This window comes from Galeopterus variegatus, unplaced genomic scaffold, assembly GCF_000696425.1.
Source record: "Galeopterus variegatus unplaced genomic scaffold, G_variegatus-3.0.2 Scaffold908, whole genome shotgun sequence".
NCBI lineage: Eukaryota > Metazoa > Chordata > Mammalia > Dermoptera > Cynocephalidae > Galeopterus > Galeopterus variegatus.
In genome coordinates this window covers 107270-122064 of record NW_007727019.1, presented here as the reverse complement: position 1 = coordinate 122064, position 14795 = coordinate 107270, and the positions used below count along the sequence as shown (strand labels likewise).

Below are 14795 nucleotides of genomic sequence, written 5' to 3'. Positions count from 1 at the left end.
AAGGTGGGGCCTTTGAAAGACGGTGTGATCCTAGGACCGTGCTCTAAGTGAGTGGATTGATCCATTCATGGGGTAATGGGTTGATGGTTTAATGGGTGGTAATGGGCATCGTTCTGATGGCTTTAAAAGGAGAGCAAGTGAAGAGGTTAGCTCTGTCTTGCTCAGCCCATTATTGCCATGTGATACCCTGCGTTGATGAAAACCCTCACTAGAGGGGCCGGCCCGGTGGTGCACTGCTACAGTGCGCCGCTTGGGAGTGTGGCGCCGCTCCCGCCGAGGGTTCGGATCCCACATACAGACCGGTTCCCGCTCACTGGCTGAGCGAGGGGCGGGCGCAGCACCGAGGGCTGCAATTCCGTTGCCAGTCCCGGTCCGGTACGGGCGCGACACTGAGGGTTGTGGTCCGTTGCCAGACACGAAAAAAGACAAAAAGGAAAGAAAAAAAAAAAAAAAAACCCTCACTAGAGGCACCCTCTGGACCGTAGACTTCCCAGTCTCCAAAACTGTCAGAAATATGACCTTGTAAATTACCCAGTTTCAGGTATTCTGTTACAAGTGACAGAAACAGACTAATACTAGGTGTTTCTCACATATTACTGTTTTTGACCTTCAAAACGTATAGGAAGTAGATATGGCCACTTCAGTGATGAGGAAAGTCAGGTTCAGAGAGGTTCAACAATGTGAGGGGTCCAGAATCGCTTTAGCATGGAGAACATCCTGTCTTCCAAGATAGTAGGGAAGGGTGAGAAGATGATTATAAAAAGCGCTGATGCTTTCAAGTTGTGATGGAGATAACTGGGGAGCTGACCAAATTTGGGGCTGCCCCTCAGTGTTTGTACCCCTCAACATAGTCCAGCAGGATGTGAACAGCTGAACAGAGGCAGGCAGGCAGGTGCAGGTAGTGATTTAAGAACTTCCTTTACCTGTCTCCATCCATGTGGTTAACCTTCCTCGATGGTGTAATATTGAGGGTTCCATGAAAATGTTATTGGGAGGAATATTACTTTCCACTTGCCTGATGGGTTCCCAGGGAGTGTGAGGCCAATTATTTTCTTAACTCCAAATATAGCCATCATAAGTTCTTTGGATATTTAAATCTGTTGAGATGTAAAGTGTTAAGAAATGAGGTCTTTCTTCTCTCCAGCCCTATCACACTGGTATTGGATAGGGTACAAGCATTATTGATGAGTGATTTAATATTAACTACATGAATGAAAATAGACTTTCCATGTATAGTGGCCCATTAGAATTCGGTTTGGAGAATCATTTTGGAGTAGTAATTAGCTTAAAGAAAGTCACAAGGCTGAAGTTTCGGTGTTTGCCGAATGACTGTGGAAGTAGAGATGCATTTCCATTTCAGTCAAGTGTCAGTGTGAGTTCCTAAGCAACTCATCTCACCCCAGGTGGCCCTGTCACGCTTCACCCAGTGGTCCTTCTGCCAGAATGAAAAGTTCAGGGAGAGAAGGCTTTGTGCATTAGGGAAGAAGAGAGGTGGACGGCTTGATGTGGATTAAGAGATTAAGACTGAAGGGGACATTTTAAGGGGAAGGTCACGAGGATGACAGTTTAGAAGAGAGAATAATAAGAAAAGACAGTTGGGAAGCCTTGGAAAAAATAAAATTGCAGTCTTAGTGGATGCAAAAACTGAAATAAAGAATTTCTGTCCATCCATCCCAAACCTGGGTAGGGTTTTAGAACTCCAGAAGCAGTAAAGTCCAGGTTGAACAGTAAAGAGAACAGTTAGTCATGAGTTAGGGTTTCCCTTTTCAGCCATTAAACCTGGAATTGCTACTACTACTCAAATTGTCTGAAGGGAGGAGGTTTAGGTCTCTACTTGTTTTTGCTTTTTTTCCTAAATGAAAATCTTGAGAACCTGGGGTATCTGTGTACAGACACAGTGTGGAGACAGCAGTGACTCCTGCCACAGATAGGACCTACACAGGGTCTGGGATCTTCTCGTGAGTCCCAAGTGAGCCCCAGGCTTTGGCCTTGTGTGTTGTCAGGGTAGATTTTGTGAGCCAGGCCTGTGCAGCTGTGCTTTCTGCCTCCGTAGGATCTGCCAACTGGGAGTAGTTTCTGGCTCTTTCCCCAGAGTATTTCAGGTTGAACCAGAAGCTAGACGTTCTGGGGCATAGTCACAGTTGGGGAGCAATGTGGAGAGCATTGTTTCGAAAGGAAAAGGGGGCGTGGAGTAGAGAAGCTGCTGAGATCTACCTCCTCACCCACTTTTTCTCCCCTTTCGTTGTGTCCTGTTCCCTTCCTCTAGTCCAGCTGCCACCTAAGATAAAGTAGCTGCCTGCCTGAGCCTTAGGGCAAGGGAGGGGGAGAAGGGTGGAGAGAGAGCAGCACGGATCCTGTTCTGAGTGGTTCAGCCCTTAGGTGTGCCTGGGTTGTGCTTAATTTGGTTTGGTTCCCGTTCTCCTTTCCCAAATGTTCATCTGCGTTGAGAATCTAAATGTGGTTTGAGGTCTGTAGTGGGAAGGGACCTTCTGTATAGCTGCTCCGGGGGTGTGGTTGACCTGCCCTGGAGTGGCTCCCTTCCTGCCTGTTGGCTTGGGGCCATTGCCCCTTCATGTTATGAGTTTAACTCAAATGGCCCAGGAACATCAGGGCTCTCTAAACCCAGAACAACCAGGCCTTGGTTACTTTACCCTTGTAGTTTTCTAGAGCACCTAAAAAACATCCAAGCTGGCAAACAGCTCTTCTTGCCCCAAACATTGAGAGGTTTTGAGGTCAAGCAAGAGGTGGGGTGCTTTTCCTTTCTTGAAGATACTGCCAGCCTAGTTTCCCTGGTATCTGCCATCCTGGGTGTATGACTTAGCAAAACTGGTATGTGAGTGAGGATAATACAGTCTTCTCAAAAGCTTTGCTTATTTGATTTTTATGGTTCCTTACAAAAGGCAAATTAGCGCTGAGGTTTGTGTGATATTGTAGCCCAAAGGTAATATTACTGGGTGGTTCTTCCCTCATTTTTTTTCAAGACCCTTACCCATTATCTGCAGATTTCCACATCTAGGGAAAATAGGTTCATGTATATATGGGTCTATTGAGTGACCATAGGTGACATATTGTTCTTAAGGTCCGGCTTCTGTAAGTACAGTTTGCTTTGGTAATCATTTCATCCCCTAATGGTGTTAGAATGATGTGGATATCATTCTGTTTGTTGACCACAATTAAGTACTCAGGCTTTTGGATACAAGGTTAACCTCCAGCTCAACATTTAAATAAAATCCAACAATAAAATTCTCTTAAATGCAGATAGCCAGATGACAAACCTCTGGGAGAATCTGAGAAAGGCCAAGCTTCCCAGCATTACTTTGGATGATTTGGAAAGGACAGCCTGATGTTTCTGTCTCCCTGCATGGACAACAGTGTATTACTGGGTCCTGTCTGTCAGGACACGTTTCACTGGAATTTTAAATCTTTGTTTCAAGGTGAATTCTCATTGATTGACCTTGAGTTGAAATCTTGGTTTCAACTTTTACTGCTGTGGGACATACACAGCAAGTTTAACGAGAGCTTGGATGTCAGTTTTACCCCAACATCTAAATAGCCTGGGACTCTTCCAGCATGCCACTTGGGTTTTACTTTATTTCAGCTTCCTGTGGCATTGGCCACACTATTTTCTTTAAGGGGAAGATGAAGAATAGGCCTCTTCTTACCCAAATGGGTGTCTGAAGTACCTGTTTTTCACGTGACATGAAGGCCAGAATTGTTATCAAGTAACACTGATTCAGGTCAAATATCTCACCCTTTGCACTTGGAGTTTCTGTTTTACTGTTTTCTTAACCTGTCACAGCCTCTTAATTATGATGTATTACTAGAGGACAGGCAGTACTGTCAAACTTTGTGCATTTTATGAAAATACACAAAAGCAGCAGACAAGCAGCTGTAATGCAAATTCATCCAGATGCGTTACTGAAATTCCCCAGAGGGGCATCTTCATTGTTTTCTTTCTTTGTTCCAGAAGCAAAGGCCGATAATGAACCGAGCTGTTCACCGGCAGCTCAAGAACTGTTGACAAGGCTGGGATTTTTACTGGGAGAAGGGATCCCAAGTGCCACACACATAACCATTGAAGACAAAAATGAAACCATGGTAATGCCCGAGGAAGACACCACGTTTTATACCTGCTCAGAGGACGAATGAAGTGATAACCATCCTCTCCATTTCCTTGAGTGGGGAAGTTATTGTTCCGTCAAATAAGTTCTGGGCTGCTGTGTATTGAAATTTATTTCAACAGTTTGTTTGCGGATTTTTGCAGTGGGAGGTGGGGAAAAGCAGAATGGAGCAGAACTTAAGAAAATGTCCACATTAACCTTCCAGTCACCACCTGGAGAATAGTGGCAAAATGAATTAAAGTGGCTAAAAGGATTCCTTCGTAATGATACTACTCTTATCTTTATAGCTCCATTCTTCTCATCTGACTGCTTTGGTATATGCTTTCCTGTGCTTTTTAGCTGTCAAGATTTTGGAGGGTCAGTGGGGTGAGGGAGAGATTTATAGGAGATGAGGCAGAGACAGAATAAGATGAGCTCAAATGGTTCATCTGTCACGAGTGCACCCCCGCCCCCACTCACAGCCGTGCAGTGTGCACCCTGCCTCCTCCATTGGAATAGCAATGAGGGGCTGGGCTTCTGCCCCTGCAAGGGTTTCTGCAAGGGCGGGTGGTGTGCGTGCGTCGATTGAGACTGCAGTAGTCACTAGTCTCCTTCCCCTGATCGCAGAGCCCATAAATTTTTAGGAATTGAATCAGATTACAGTTCTCGTGGAACATTACAAAAACAGAGTTCCCAGGTTTCCTGGACAGAGGTCAAATAACCCATTCATCTTCTGCAGACTGTACATGAAAGGGAGTCAGCCTGTTTGCCATTTCTGATTTTACAAATGTGCATTCCCACTAAATTATTTTAAGACTGCCCTTTTAATAGAAAATCACAAAAGAGGGGAACAGAACAAAGTCATTTCTCTCTTAAAATTTAGAAGACCACACATATATAGATATCTAAATGTATAGATATGTGTGTAGCCATATCTATACATATATATCTCACTGTATTTTAAAGACTGTCTTCCATTTTCCTGTGTTAGTTTTATTATTTTAGCGCTTCAGCATCCCGTGTCGGCCGTGCTAACGCCTCCTTCCATTCATCTTTCAGTGCACAGCTCTGAGCCAAGGCATCAGTCCTTGCTCCACACTAACAAGCAGCACCGCCTCTCCTAGCACCGATAGTCCCTGCTCAACCTTGAATAGCTGTGTCAGCAAGACGGCAGCCAACAAAAGTCCCTGTGAGACCATTAGCAGCCCTAGTTCCACCCTGGAAAGCAAGGACAGTGGAATTATAGGTAAGAAGCACACTGCTCGGTAACATAATGACTTGATGCACGTCAACCAGAGCATCTGCCAAGCACTTCTTCAGAGGGTTTTAGTGTGGTCTGTGAAGGTCAGTCTGCTGGGGCCTGCCCTGTCCTTTGCAGATGGCACTGGCTCCACGAACAGCCAAGAGAAAGAAGCATTGGTTTTTATATTCCTTGATTTTTTTTTCCCCCCTATAACACTGGGTTCATTTGGTTAAAAAAAATAAAAAATTGTGCAGGTCAGATCTGGCCTGTCAAGTTACAAAAATCTTCCCTCCTTACCAATCATTTCTATTTGTTGGGCATTGGGTCCCACTAGGGTACAAAGCAGAGCAATGAAATCTCTGCTTACTAAGAAGTCTTCCCAACCCAATCTCAGTGTCACTTACTTCCCGACAAAAGCTCAGGCATATGTCCTCTAGAGTTTTGTTCTCTCTCTCTTTTTTTTTTTTTTTTGGCATGGCTGGCTGATATGGAGATACAAACCCTCGACCTTGGTGTTATCAATGTCACTTACTTCCCGACAAAAGCTCAGGCATATGTCCTCTAGAGTTTTGTTCTCTCTCTCTCTCTTTTTTTTTTTTGGCATGGCTGGCTGATATGGAGATACAAACCCTCGACCTTGGTGTTATCAACACCACGTTCTAACCAGCTGGGCTAACCGGCCAGCCCTAGAGTTTCTTATAAAGTTTTGATACCAGGATTTTCTAAGGATGCCCTCCCTGGGACCCCCACATCCACATAATAAGTGCGGTTATCCTGAACTGAGGAGCAGGAGACATGGGTTCTAGACTGATTCTTAGGCTGCTTTGCTAGGTGACTTGAGCAACATTTAATGGACTTCATTGCACACTTCTTTTCTTCTTTAGAAGACTAAGGATTTTGATTAATTCCATAATTTCGAGTACCAGATGTGTATTAGAACCTCATCCTTATTTTTATAGCCCACCCCAGACAGACTAAATATATATTTCTGCAGGTGGGCCCAGGCATCTGGGTGTCTCAGGTCTCTAGCTTAGCACCTTCAGATTGCAGATGGGCAGACCCCTGGAGAGGATTCTTCAGGCCTTCCTTTGCTGCAAGGTTGCATTGTAGTTTCACAGTGGAGCTCTTCTGGACAGATCAACTCCTTCCCTTCTGCTGAGTTATGCATGTGTCCTGAGGGATGTTTTATTATGGACTGAATACTACTTTGACATAAATATGTAATCAATGAGTTTTGAGCTCCTCATTTTCTTAAGTCACCTGCCATTTCTTTCAAGTGTAATTTGAAAAACCAAGTCACAGGTTCATCCAGTTGTGCTTTGGAGATTGCCCCAGAAGGTCTGTGAGATTCCTAAGAATGGTCTGGGGGCTCTCGTGTAAACCTCCCTGTAGCTTTGTGAGGGGCATCTCAGCTTAAGGAACGTCGCCTCTTCCCTCAGTTTTCACGTGGATCAGAATCGTTAGTGGATTTTTGTTTCATTCGGCTTTTAAGTGTTTTATTAAGATACAATTCACATACCACAATATTCACTCAATTGAACCATTATAGTTTTTAGAACTTATTCATCATCTGAAAAAGAAACCCTGTACCTGTTAGAAATCATTCTCTATTTTCCCCCAAACTCCCCAGCGCTTTTCAACTGGTAATCTACTTTGTGTCTCTATAAATCAGTTTATTCTGGACATTTCATATGAATGGTGGGCTGCGTTTTTTGTAGCAAATTTAAATTCTTCTCACAAAGCTTCAAGGCCTTCCGGTGAGCTTATTCTGCTGTTCCCCATTCTCATCATACCCTGCATCCCAGCTGCTGTTGAGTCTAGTTCATCTCAGGTGCTCCAGCGTTCCTTCTGTTCTCGTGCCCTGCCTGCCGTCCACTGTTGACGGATCTTTGTTATTAATTGTGATAGCCGATTACTTTCTTCGCGACATTCTTAGATATCCCAGCTGCTGTTGAGTCTAGTTCATCTCAGGTGCTCCAGCGTTCCTTCTGTTCTCGTGCCCTGCCTGCCGTCCGCTGTTGACGGATCTTTGTTATTAATTGTGATAGCCGATTACTTTCTTCGCGACATTCTTAGATCTTCTGAAATTTTGTGTCCTCCAGAAAGTTTATCTTTCTCCAAAGATTTGGCCAGCACTACATTTTTTTGACGGGCATTTTCTTTTTATTGTATGTTCTGGCCATTGGCATAACATGCCTCTGATTATAACCAAATCGGTCTTTTGTTTTGACAGTTACATACTTCTTCAGTAACAAGAGAACTACCCATTCATTTATTTCTCTCTCTCTGAATGAGATACAGTGCTACAATTTAAGAAGTATTCTAAACAGAGGAAGAGAAAAGCACTGGTTTGTTTTCATGTATTGTCAGTGAAAGATTCAACTGCAGGAGGCTCTTAATACTTGATTTAGTATGGTCCCCCCCATCCCAGACTGATTAATTCCCCTATTATATGCTCCCTGTAGCAACTTTAGCTTTTCCTTCAGTGTATTTATTCTCGTTTGATTATTTAATTTTGTCTTCATATGGACAGGGATCTCATTTTTCCAACTATCTCCTGGGTTCCTAGCACAGTGTTGGGAATGAGAAATTAAGGAAGGAATTATTACTGCTATGAAGTTGCATTGCAGGAAGGAACATTTAGTTGGTTTACAAAGATGCTATACAGGATTCCCATTGTTGCCCAAAATTGGCTTTGTCAAACCTTTTAATGTCTGTGTTTTAAGCTCTGCGTTGATGGTAAAGTAGCACATGCATGTCATTGCTGCCCTTCTTTTCACTCAGCTGAACATGAAAAGTGGCCATAATTGAGATGAAAGGGGGAGGAGTTAGAAGTGATTGGAAGTCCCTCCTTTGGGCAAGACCCCAGCTTCTGGAGACGGTGCTTCACGCTACATTAGCTGTTCTTCTGCGGGGACTGTAGGTGGATGAGAGGGAAGCACTGTGCTGGCGACAATGTTCCTGTTTGTTCTCCTTTCATGACCTGCAGAATTAGAACCTGTTGCTAAGGGACACACTGTAGGCGTGGTAGGGAGGAGAAAGGAAAGCAGCAAGAATTTCCTCTCCAGGCAGACTGAAGCCACAGGTCTTTTGAAGAGGCAGGAGTGGAGGGACCGGAGAGGGAAAGAGCTTTCTCTTAAATCAATACAGGGTGTGCAGATTCCATTGCTTTTTAACAGAGCAGTTATCTGTGACTCAGTTGTGGTTCTGTGATTGCTGGGGTGGGGGTGTACGTTTTTTCATCTGAAGCATATGTCTGTTTTTATAAGGTGTAGCCTGGGAATGGCAGCTTTGGGGCATCTTAAATGTTTACCATAGTAAAATATGCAAGAGCACCATGATCCTAGCAGGCAGAGATGAAGGTGAGATACCTTGGCTTCCTGCTTTGGAAGACCTGGCAGTGGCTCCTGAAATAGGCTGGTGAGAATCCATGTTCCAAATTACATAGGGCCTATAGAAGGGAGGAAGAGGCTCTGCATTTAATTTTCCATTTTAAGTGGTTTAAGATTTGTCAACCCAATAGAGCAGGGGCTGGAATGGCAAAGGCTTTGGGGGCGGACTGGTGCATAGTGCACACAGCTGCCGTGGAGTTACATGCCTCGAGTAGCAATAGACTCAAACCAGTGTTCCATGTACAGTATTAGCAGTTTATTCCAGGCATTTAGAGGAAGTTTCAAATAGTACTTACCCATCCTTAAGAATTGTTGGGCCTCCCTTTACTATTTAAGTTGATTTCTGTCATGCCGATTATATTTAATCTAAATATCTTCGCTCAGCAGATGCAGGGACGGGAAGCTTGTGTTCCCACATGCCCAGGGCATCCACAGCATACCCCGCCTGTGTTTTGTTTCCACTGCTTAGAAGGAAACATGCAGGTTACTGTCAGAAGAATGTATTGGGCCTCTTCTAGTCTTTCTATATGGAGGTCAGGGCTTAGTAGACCCCTCTCCTGCCCGCATTTCGATTTTATTATGTTATCCAGAGGGGAGTCCCACTTTATTCTATTTCAGGAGGTCCAAGTTCTTTCAACATAAATGTCTTTAGAAGTATAATAATTCAGTCATGTAGAAATACTGTGTAAGCTGGATGGGAGTAATTGAATTCCCTATGAATATCTTTTTTAGTTTTTTTAAGTAAACTTCTTTACATATTAAAATTATTTGTGTTACCTAGAAGTTAGTGTCTGATTTTCGAATTTGCAATGTGAAAAGCTTCTTAATGTGAAACGCAGCTGTACCCAATCACCATAAAATAGCTTTCAATTACTTGCTTTGTAAAGAAAAACTTTATAAAGAAGTATGCTTTGAAAGGTGTTTCCTCCATGCTTGAGAAAACATTTTTTCTTCGTGACACTCCTTTGAATATAACTTACTTCCAACTGTTACAAATGGAAATTGTAAGCTGTATTAATCCCGGCTTAGAAAAAAATTATGTGTATTCATTGGAATATGTGTGAAAACCAATATGATTTTTTTTAAAAGTCTCTGAAAATAGTTTTAAAGCACATTTTGAGTTAAATACATCGTTTAATTTTTGTTTGCATCCATTTTCATGATAAATATATGTGTATGGATTTATTTTTTCTTAAATGAGCTATTTCTACATTTAGGAAGAAAGAAGATAGAGACTGGGTGAGGAGAAACAAACAAAACCCAGCTTTCCTATCAAGGTTAAAAAAAAATTCTTCCTACCCATTAATGATAGGTGTGCCAAGGAGAAGGACTTACAGGCAGCAATTAGAATAGTTCTGGCTGAGGGAGGGGTCTGTTAAAAGTCGGTCATTCCTTCCATTCCCTTCTTCTGCTATCTGCTTTACCTGTTGAGATTTCTAATCTCCAAAGTACTTTTGTAGTGTCCTGCACCTGCTTCCTCTTGGATTCCGAGTGGGTGGTGGCCACCTTTCCCACACAGAGCAGGTGTGTTGTCCACCTGCTGGCTCCCTGCACCCAACACCCAAGCTGGACTGCATGCACCACCACATTCTACCCGCCTGGGTAGCTTTCAGGATGATTAAGTGCTCAGAATTTAGGCTCTTCCTGCTGCCTTTCCCTTTTGTTTTCCTCTTGTTCAGTTTGAAGCAGGGAGGCAGGTACACATTCAGACCAGGGATACCTTTGCTTGCAGAAACATTTCTCCTGAAGGAAAATACCAGACACTTAGTTATCCTGCTGGTGCTTGCTGGAGTTCAATAATATTTGTTTTTCTGCCTAGCTGCTTAGGACATTTAAAAAAAAAAAAAGAAGAAGAAGAAGAAGAAGACTATAGTCTGACTTTTATCTTCTCTTATAAAATGAAAGTGATTCCAGAGGTAGCATTAGACCTTTTATTTCCTGGATTTGGTGTCCTAAGGGAGATGATCAGATGCAGAGGCAGACAACAATGAATTATTTGTACTTTATTTTCATTTTTAACTTGTAAATGCTGCCCTTTTGATTTTATGCTAATACTGCTTTATCACCACCTGTATGGCCCTGCTCGCTACTGAATTGAAATGCTTTGAGATTGATTTGGTAATAACTATTTAGAGTGTTTCAAATGTGGGTTAATATTCATGTTGCTCCATTGCCTGCAATTTAAAAAAATCATCCTTAATTATAGAGCCTTTTTAAAAATCTCTTAGGTGAAGGAGGAAAATTTTTCTTTACATACATAATTTGGTAATATACTTTATGTGGGAAAGAAGTCCATGGTGATTCGAGTCAGCAGAGTGCCTGCTACACTTTTATTCAGACTGCAGTTGGATTCTTCAGGCTGTTCTGTTGGTATAGCAAGCATTTATTAGCACCTACTGTGTACCAGGAACAAATATGTTCAGTACTGAGACAATAAAGATAAGGCACAGTATCTGTTTTCAAAACTTCACTGCCCATGGGACTACAAAATAGTCTCCTGTGCTGTGGAGGGTCTGGGCAAGTTGTCACTTGCTAAAAATATGGCAGTGATTGACACCTCTGATAGAAAATGTATGCTGTAGGTGCATAATAATCCCAACCACGAATAGTGCCTTAAGCTCTATTCCAAAGCGTCTGGACCCCATGGAGTCATTGGTCTATGTAGAAACTCCATTGTCTGTGCATTCATTGTACTGCTTATGCCAAAACAGTGTGCCACATGCTCTTGCTAGAAAACTTGCTGTTAAAGGCCTCAGGCTTTTCTCTAGAGACCATTCTCTGCTGTGTCAGACTGAGTTGGGGCAGTGTGGCTGAGCAAGGCGGGTCCCATCCTCTCTGTCCTGTACCGCCCTGCCCCCAGCTATTCCTTTAGGTGTTTCCACAATCAAAGGACCTGATGAATGTGGCTGGGAACGCATGGCTCAGGTCCCTGGCTTTGCTGCATGTCATAGCAGAGCACACCTTGCGCAACACAAGTGAGCACTGAGCTGGATATTTGGTACAGAGACCTGGCTGTCACAATCTGCCGTGCAGGGCTCCCAGCGCAAGGCCGGAGGGGGGCAGGGCCCTGCACGCATTGGACAGGGCTGGTTGGAATTGCCAAGCTGTCATCCTGGGGCAGTTGAAGAAGCCAGAAAGCCCCCTGGAGCCAAACGTTGCTCATGTGGCACATTCCCTTTGGCATTCTGGGCAAGGTAGCCTTCACTGGACCCCTCTCCTTGTTGGGCTGAGCGAGATTAAAAGCTGTGACTGCAGGTGAGCCAAGGGACTCTGTCCTTTGTGTGGTTTGTTATTTTGCAGGTGGGATGGGCCCAGGATGAAGAGAGAAGCAGTCTGGCATTTTTGGCCAGAGGCTTTAAGGCAGGCTGGCTTCTCCCCGGCAGTCTCCCCCCGTGTCACTCGGGGAAATCCAGAACATAGCCTGGCAGTCTGAATGGCTGTTGCGTGTGAGGCGTGAGTGCACGGCAGAGGAGCGAACCTTCTGTCGGGTCAAGAGCCCTAAAGAATTTGTAGAATTTCTGCCTCTACTTGGCTCTTTGATCTTTCTGTGATCTCAGTGAGACTTCCTTGGCTGCAGAGAGACTGAACTTTCTAAAGTTGTTAGTAGAAGGAGGCAGTTTCTACGGTAGTTGGATTTTACTTTTTTACTCACTTCTTCCCTTCTCCTGCTTTTATAAACAGCCATTATGTTCCTTTCTTGTTTGATCTTTAAATCGTTGGGACAGTGTTTTAACTTTCAAATTCTTCCTTTCAGCCAGTAAACTGAATGTACAGGTTAAAGACTGTTTGTTTTTTTAAGTGCTACTGTGTTTTCCTTCAGTTGTATGGGGAGGAAAACATTCCTGAGTACTCATGATATATGAGGCACTTAACATAGTCCTTGTGTCTCATTTTCTCCTCAACCCAGGAAGGACAAATGACTTGCTTTATGAACCCTCATTTTCAAAATGGAGAATGCAAGACAATCTATGGAGGGCTTGAAGAGAATCTCAGTTTCTGGGTTTTTTCTTCATCCTTTCAAAATGTATTTTTGTGTATGTTTTATATTATAATAAATAAGAGTAGTACATGTACATAATTTATAAATAATTTATAAAACTTGAGAAGCGTGCCCCAAATTTTCTATTAATAGCGTGGCGTGATCAGGACAGTATAGGGCGGCACCATTCTCGAGCACAGTGAGACTTGGAGCATTCTGGGGCTTTCCTGTCCAAAGGGCTGTCATGGGGAGTCAGCAGGTTGAGATACATTGAGGACTCAGAACAGAGCCCAGCACATACTGAGCACTGTTTGTTCATGTAAGCCACTATTGTGGTGGTGGTGATTTCCTAACAATACTATTATACTTCATTCCTCCCCAGTGGATTAGAAATGCTCACAAATGGACATGTAGTAAACCAAGATATTTCTTTTTCAGTGAAAGTTGGGGAAAGGAAATAAGAGCAGGAATCAGGTTCATAAGATTTTATTCATTTTTCTTACAAATGGGAAGAAAGTTTTTCTCTTATGTTTCCTGGTAGCCAGTAGGAAGAGAGAAATACAATCATATGCATAAGGTGATGTTTGTAAAGATAAAAATATACCTGTTCCTGGTCCTGGGCCTTGAGAGATACCGTGTCATACCTCCTTATGGGTTTTCAAAAGGAGAGAAGCCAAGGTTTGAACCCAGGATCCTGCACCTCTTCTGTAACTTGAAGAAAATTCTGCTCTACGTGGCATACATTTGGTATCTGCTAGCCCTTAGTTCCTAAACAGTTCTGGACTAACACTGTAGGGAGCTTGGTTTTCTTCCTAATGTTCTTTTAAAACTATAACTTGATTTAGATCCCATGAAACTACTTACTGGGCCCTGGACCTACACAGATTTTTTTTTTTTTTCTTTTGCTGATTCTATTTTAAATGTACTTTCAACATAGAACCTTCAAAAGGCAAAGAAAGGGGTGAAGAAAAGTTGGGAAGGAGAAGAAGGAATTAAGTTTTATTTCAGAGCTTTACATAGCAAAACATTTGATGATTGAGTGGATGACTGTTTAACATGGCAGACTTCATGAACTACAAATTATTTTTTAGCTACAGGTATTTACAGAACTCCTTGTATGTGTTCAGCACTGTGCAAGCAAAGGGGGTTTTAGAAATACACTGTATGTACAGTCAGAAGAATTGCTATTGGGCATATCACTAACTGTGTTTGTGTGCATGTGTGTGTGCATGCATGAGTGTGTGATCAATTTCTCCCAAGTCTGTTTTCATATCTATAAAAAGGGGTTGAGGGTTCTCAGCCTATCCACCTCTTCTCGTGAGTTGTGGTGATTGTGTATATGCCCTAATATATTAAGAAAGTGCTTTGGAAGTGTTACAGCCCTGTGTGCATTAGTAGGTCTGCTTAAATGTGCTGTTACTACAGAGAAGGAGAAGACCCTATCCCTGGGGTTAAGAAGAGTTTTCAAACTACATAGAGAACACAGATGAATTAATGAGCAATACCAAACCTAATGTCTTGCTAAATTGTGAGGCACAGCCTAACCTCAGAGCTTGTTAAAACTTAAGGGCTAAGTCACTCATGTCATAGAACCCTGCGTGTTGGAAGAGTGGTGGAGACCCAAGCCTTAATTGACAAATCTGGCACCTATACTAGTTGAAAGAATCAAACGTTAGAATTTCTGAGGTGTTAGGGAACTTTAAAGATTATCCAGTCTTTGGAAAATGTCAAATAGCATTTACTTCTTAGAGATTTTTTTTAAAAGTTATCATGGTTAAGATGTTGCCCTGGTTTTGTGCGCATGTGTGCTCGTGTGTGTGAATGCACACATATTCTTGAAGGTGACTGGGTTAACCTAATTAGGAGTTTGAATTTCCATTAGCCTGGAAGAAAAATGGATATTTTCGAGTAGCTGGTTGGTTGTTGTAGGAACCAGCTCTCTCTCTCTCTCTCTCAGAGACTGTGGGATTGGCCCATTTGCTGTGCTTCTTAGGCTGTGCGAGGAAACCAGACTTACTGTGCCTTTGTGTATTCTCTGGACGTGCTTCAGGGCGTGGTCACAGCCGAGCTGAGATGGAGGT

At 43.0% G+C, this 14795-nt stretch overlaps 1 protein-coding gene across 1 annotated transcript in view; it reads left to right on the top strand.

Annotated features, from left to right (window-relative positions):
• The window catches only part of TANC1 (tetratricopeptide repeat, ankyrin repeat and coiled-coil containing 1), a 146146-nt gene that overhangs the window by 70553 nt on the left and 60798 nt on the right, over positions 1-14795 (top strand). The window contains exons 3-4 of the mRNA XM_008573351.1: positions 3968-4098; positions 5160-5346. Of these exons, the coding sequence (XP_008571573.1) occupies positions 3968-4098; positions 5160-5346 (318 nt within the window). The remainder of the gene's footprint in view (positions 1-3967; positions 4099-5159; positions 5347-14795) is intronic.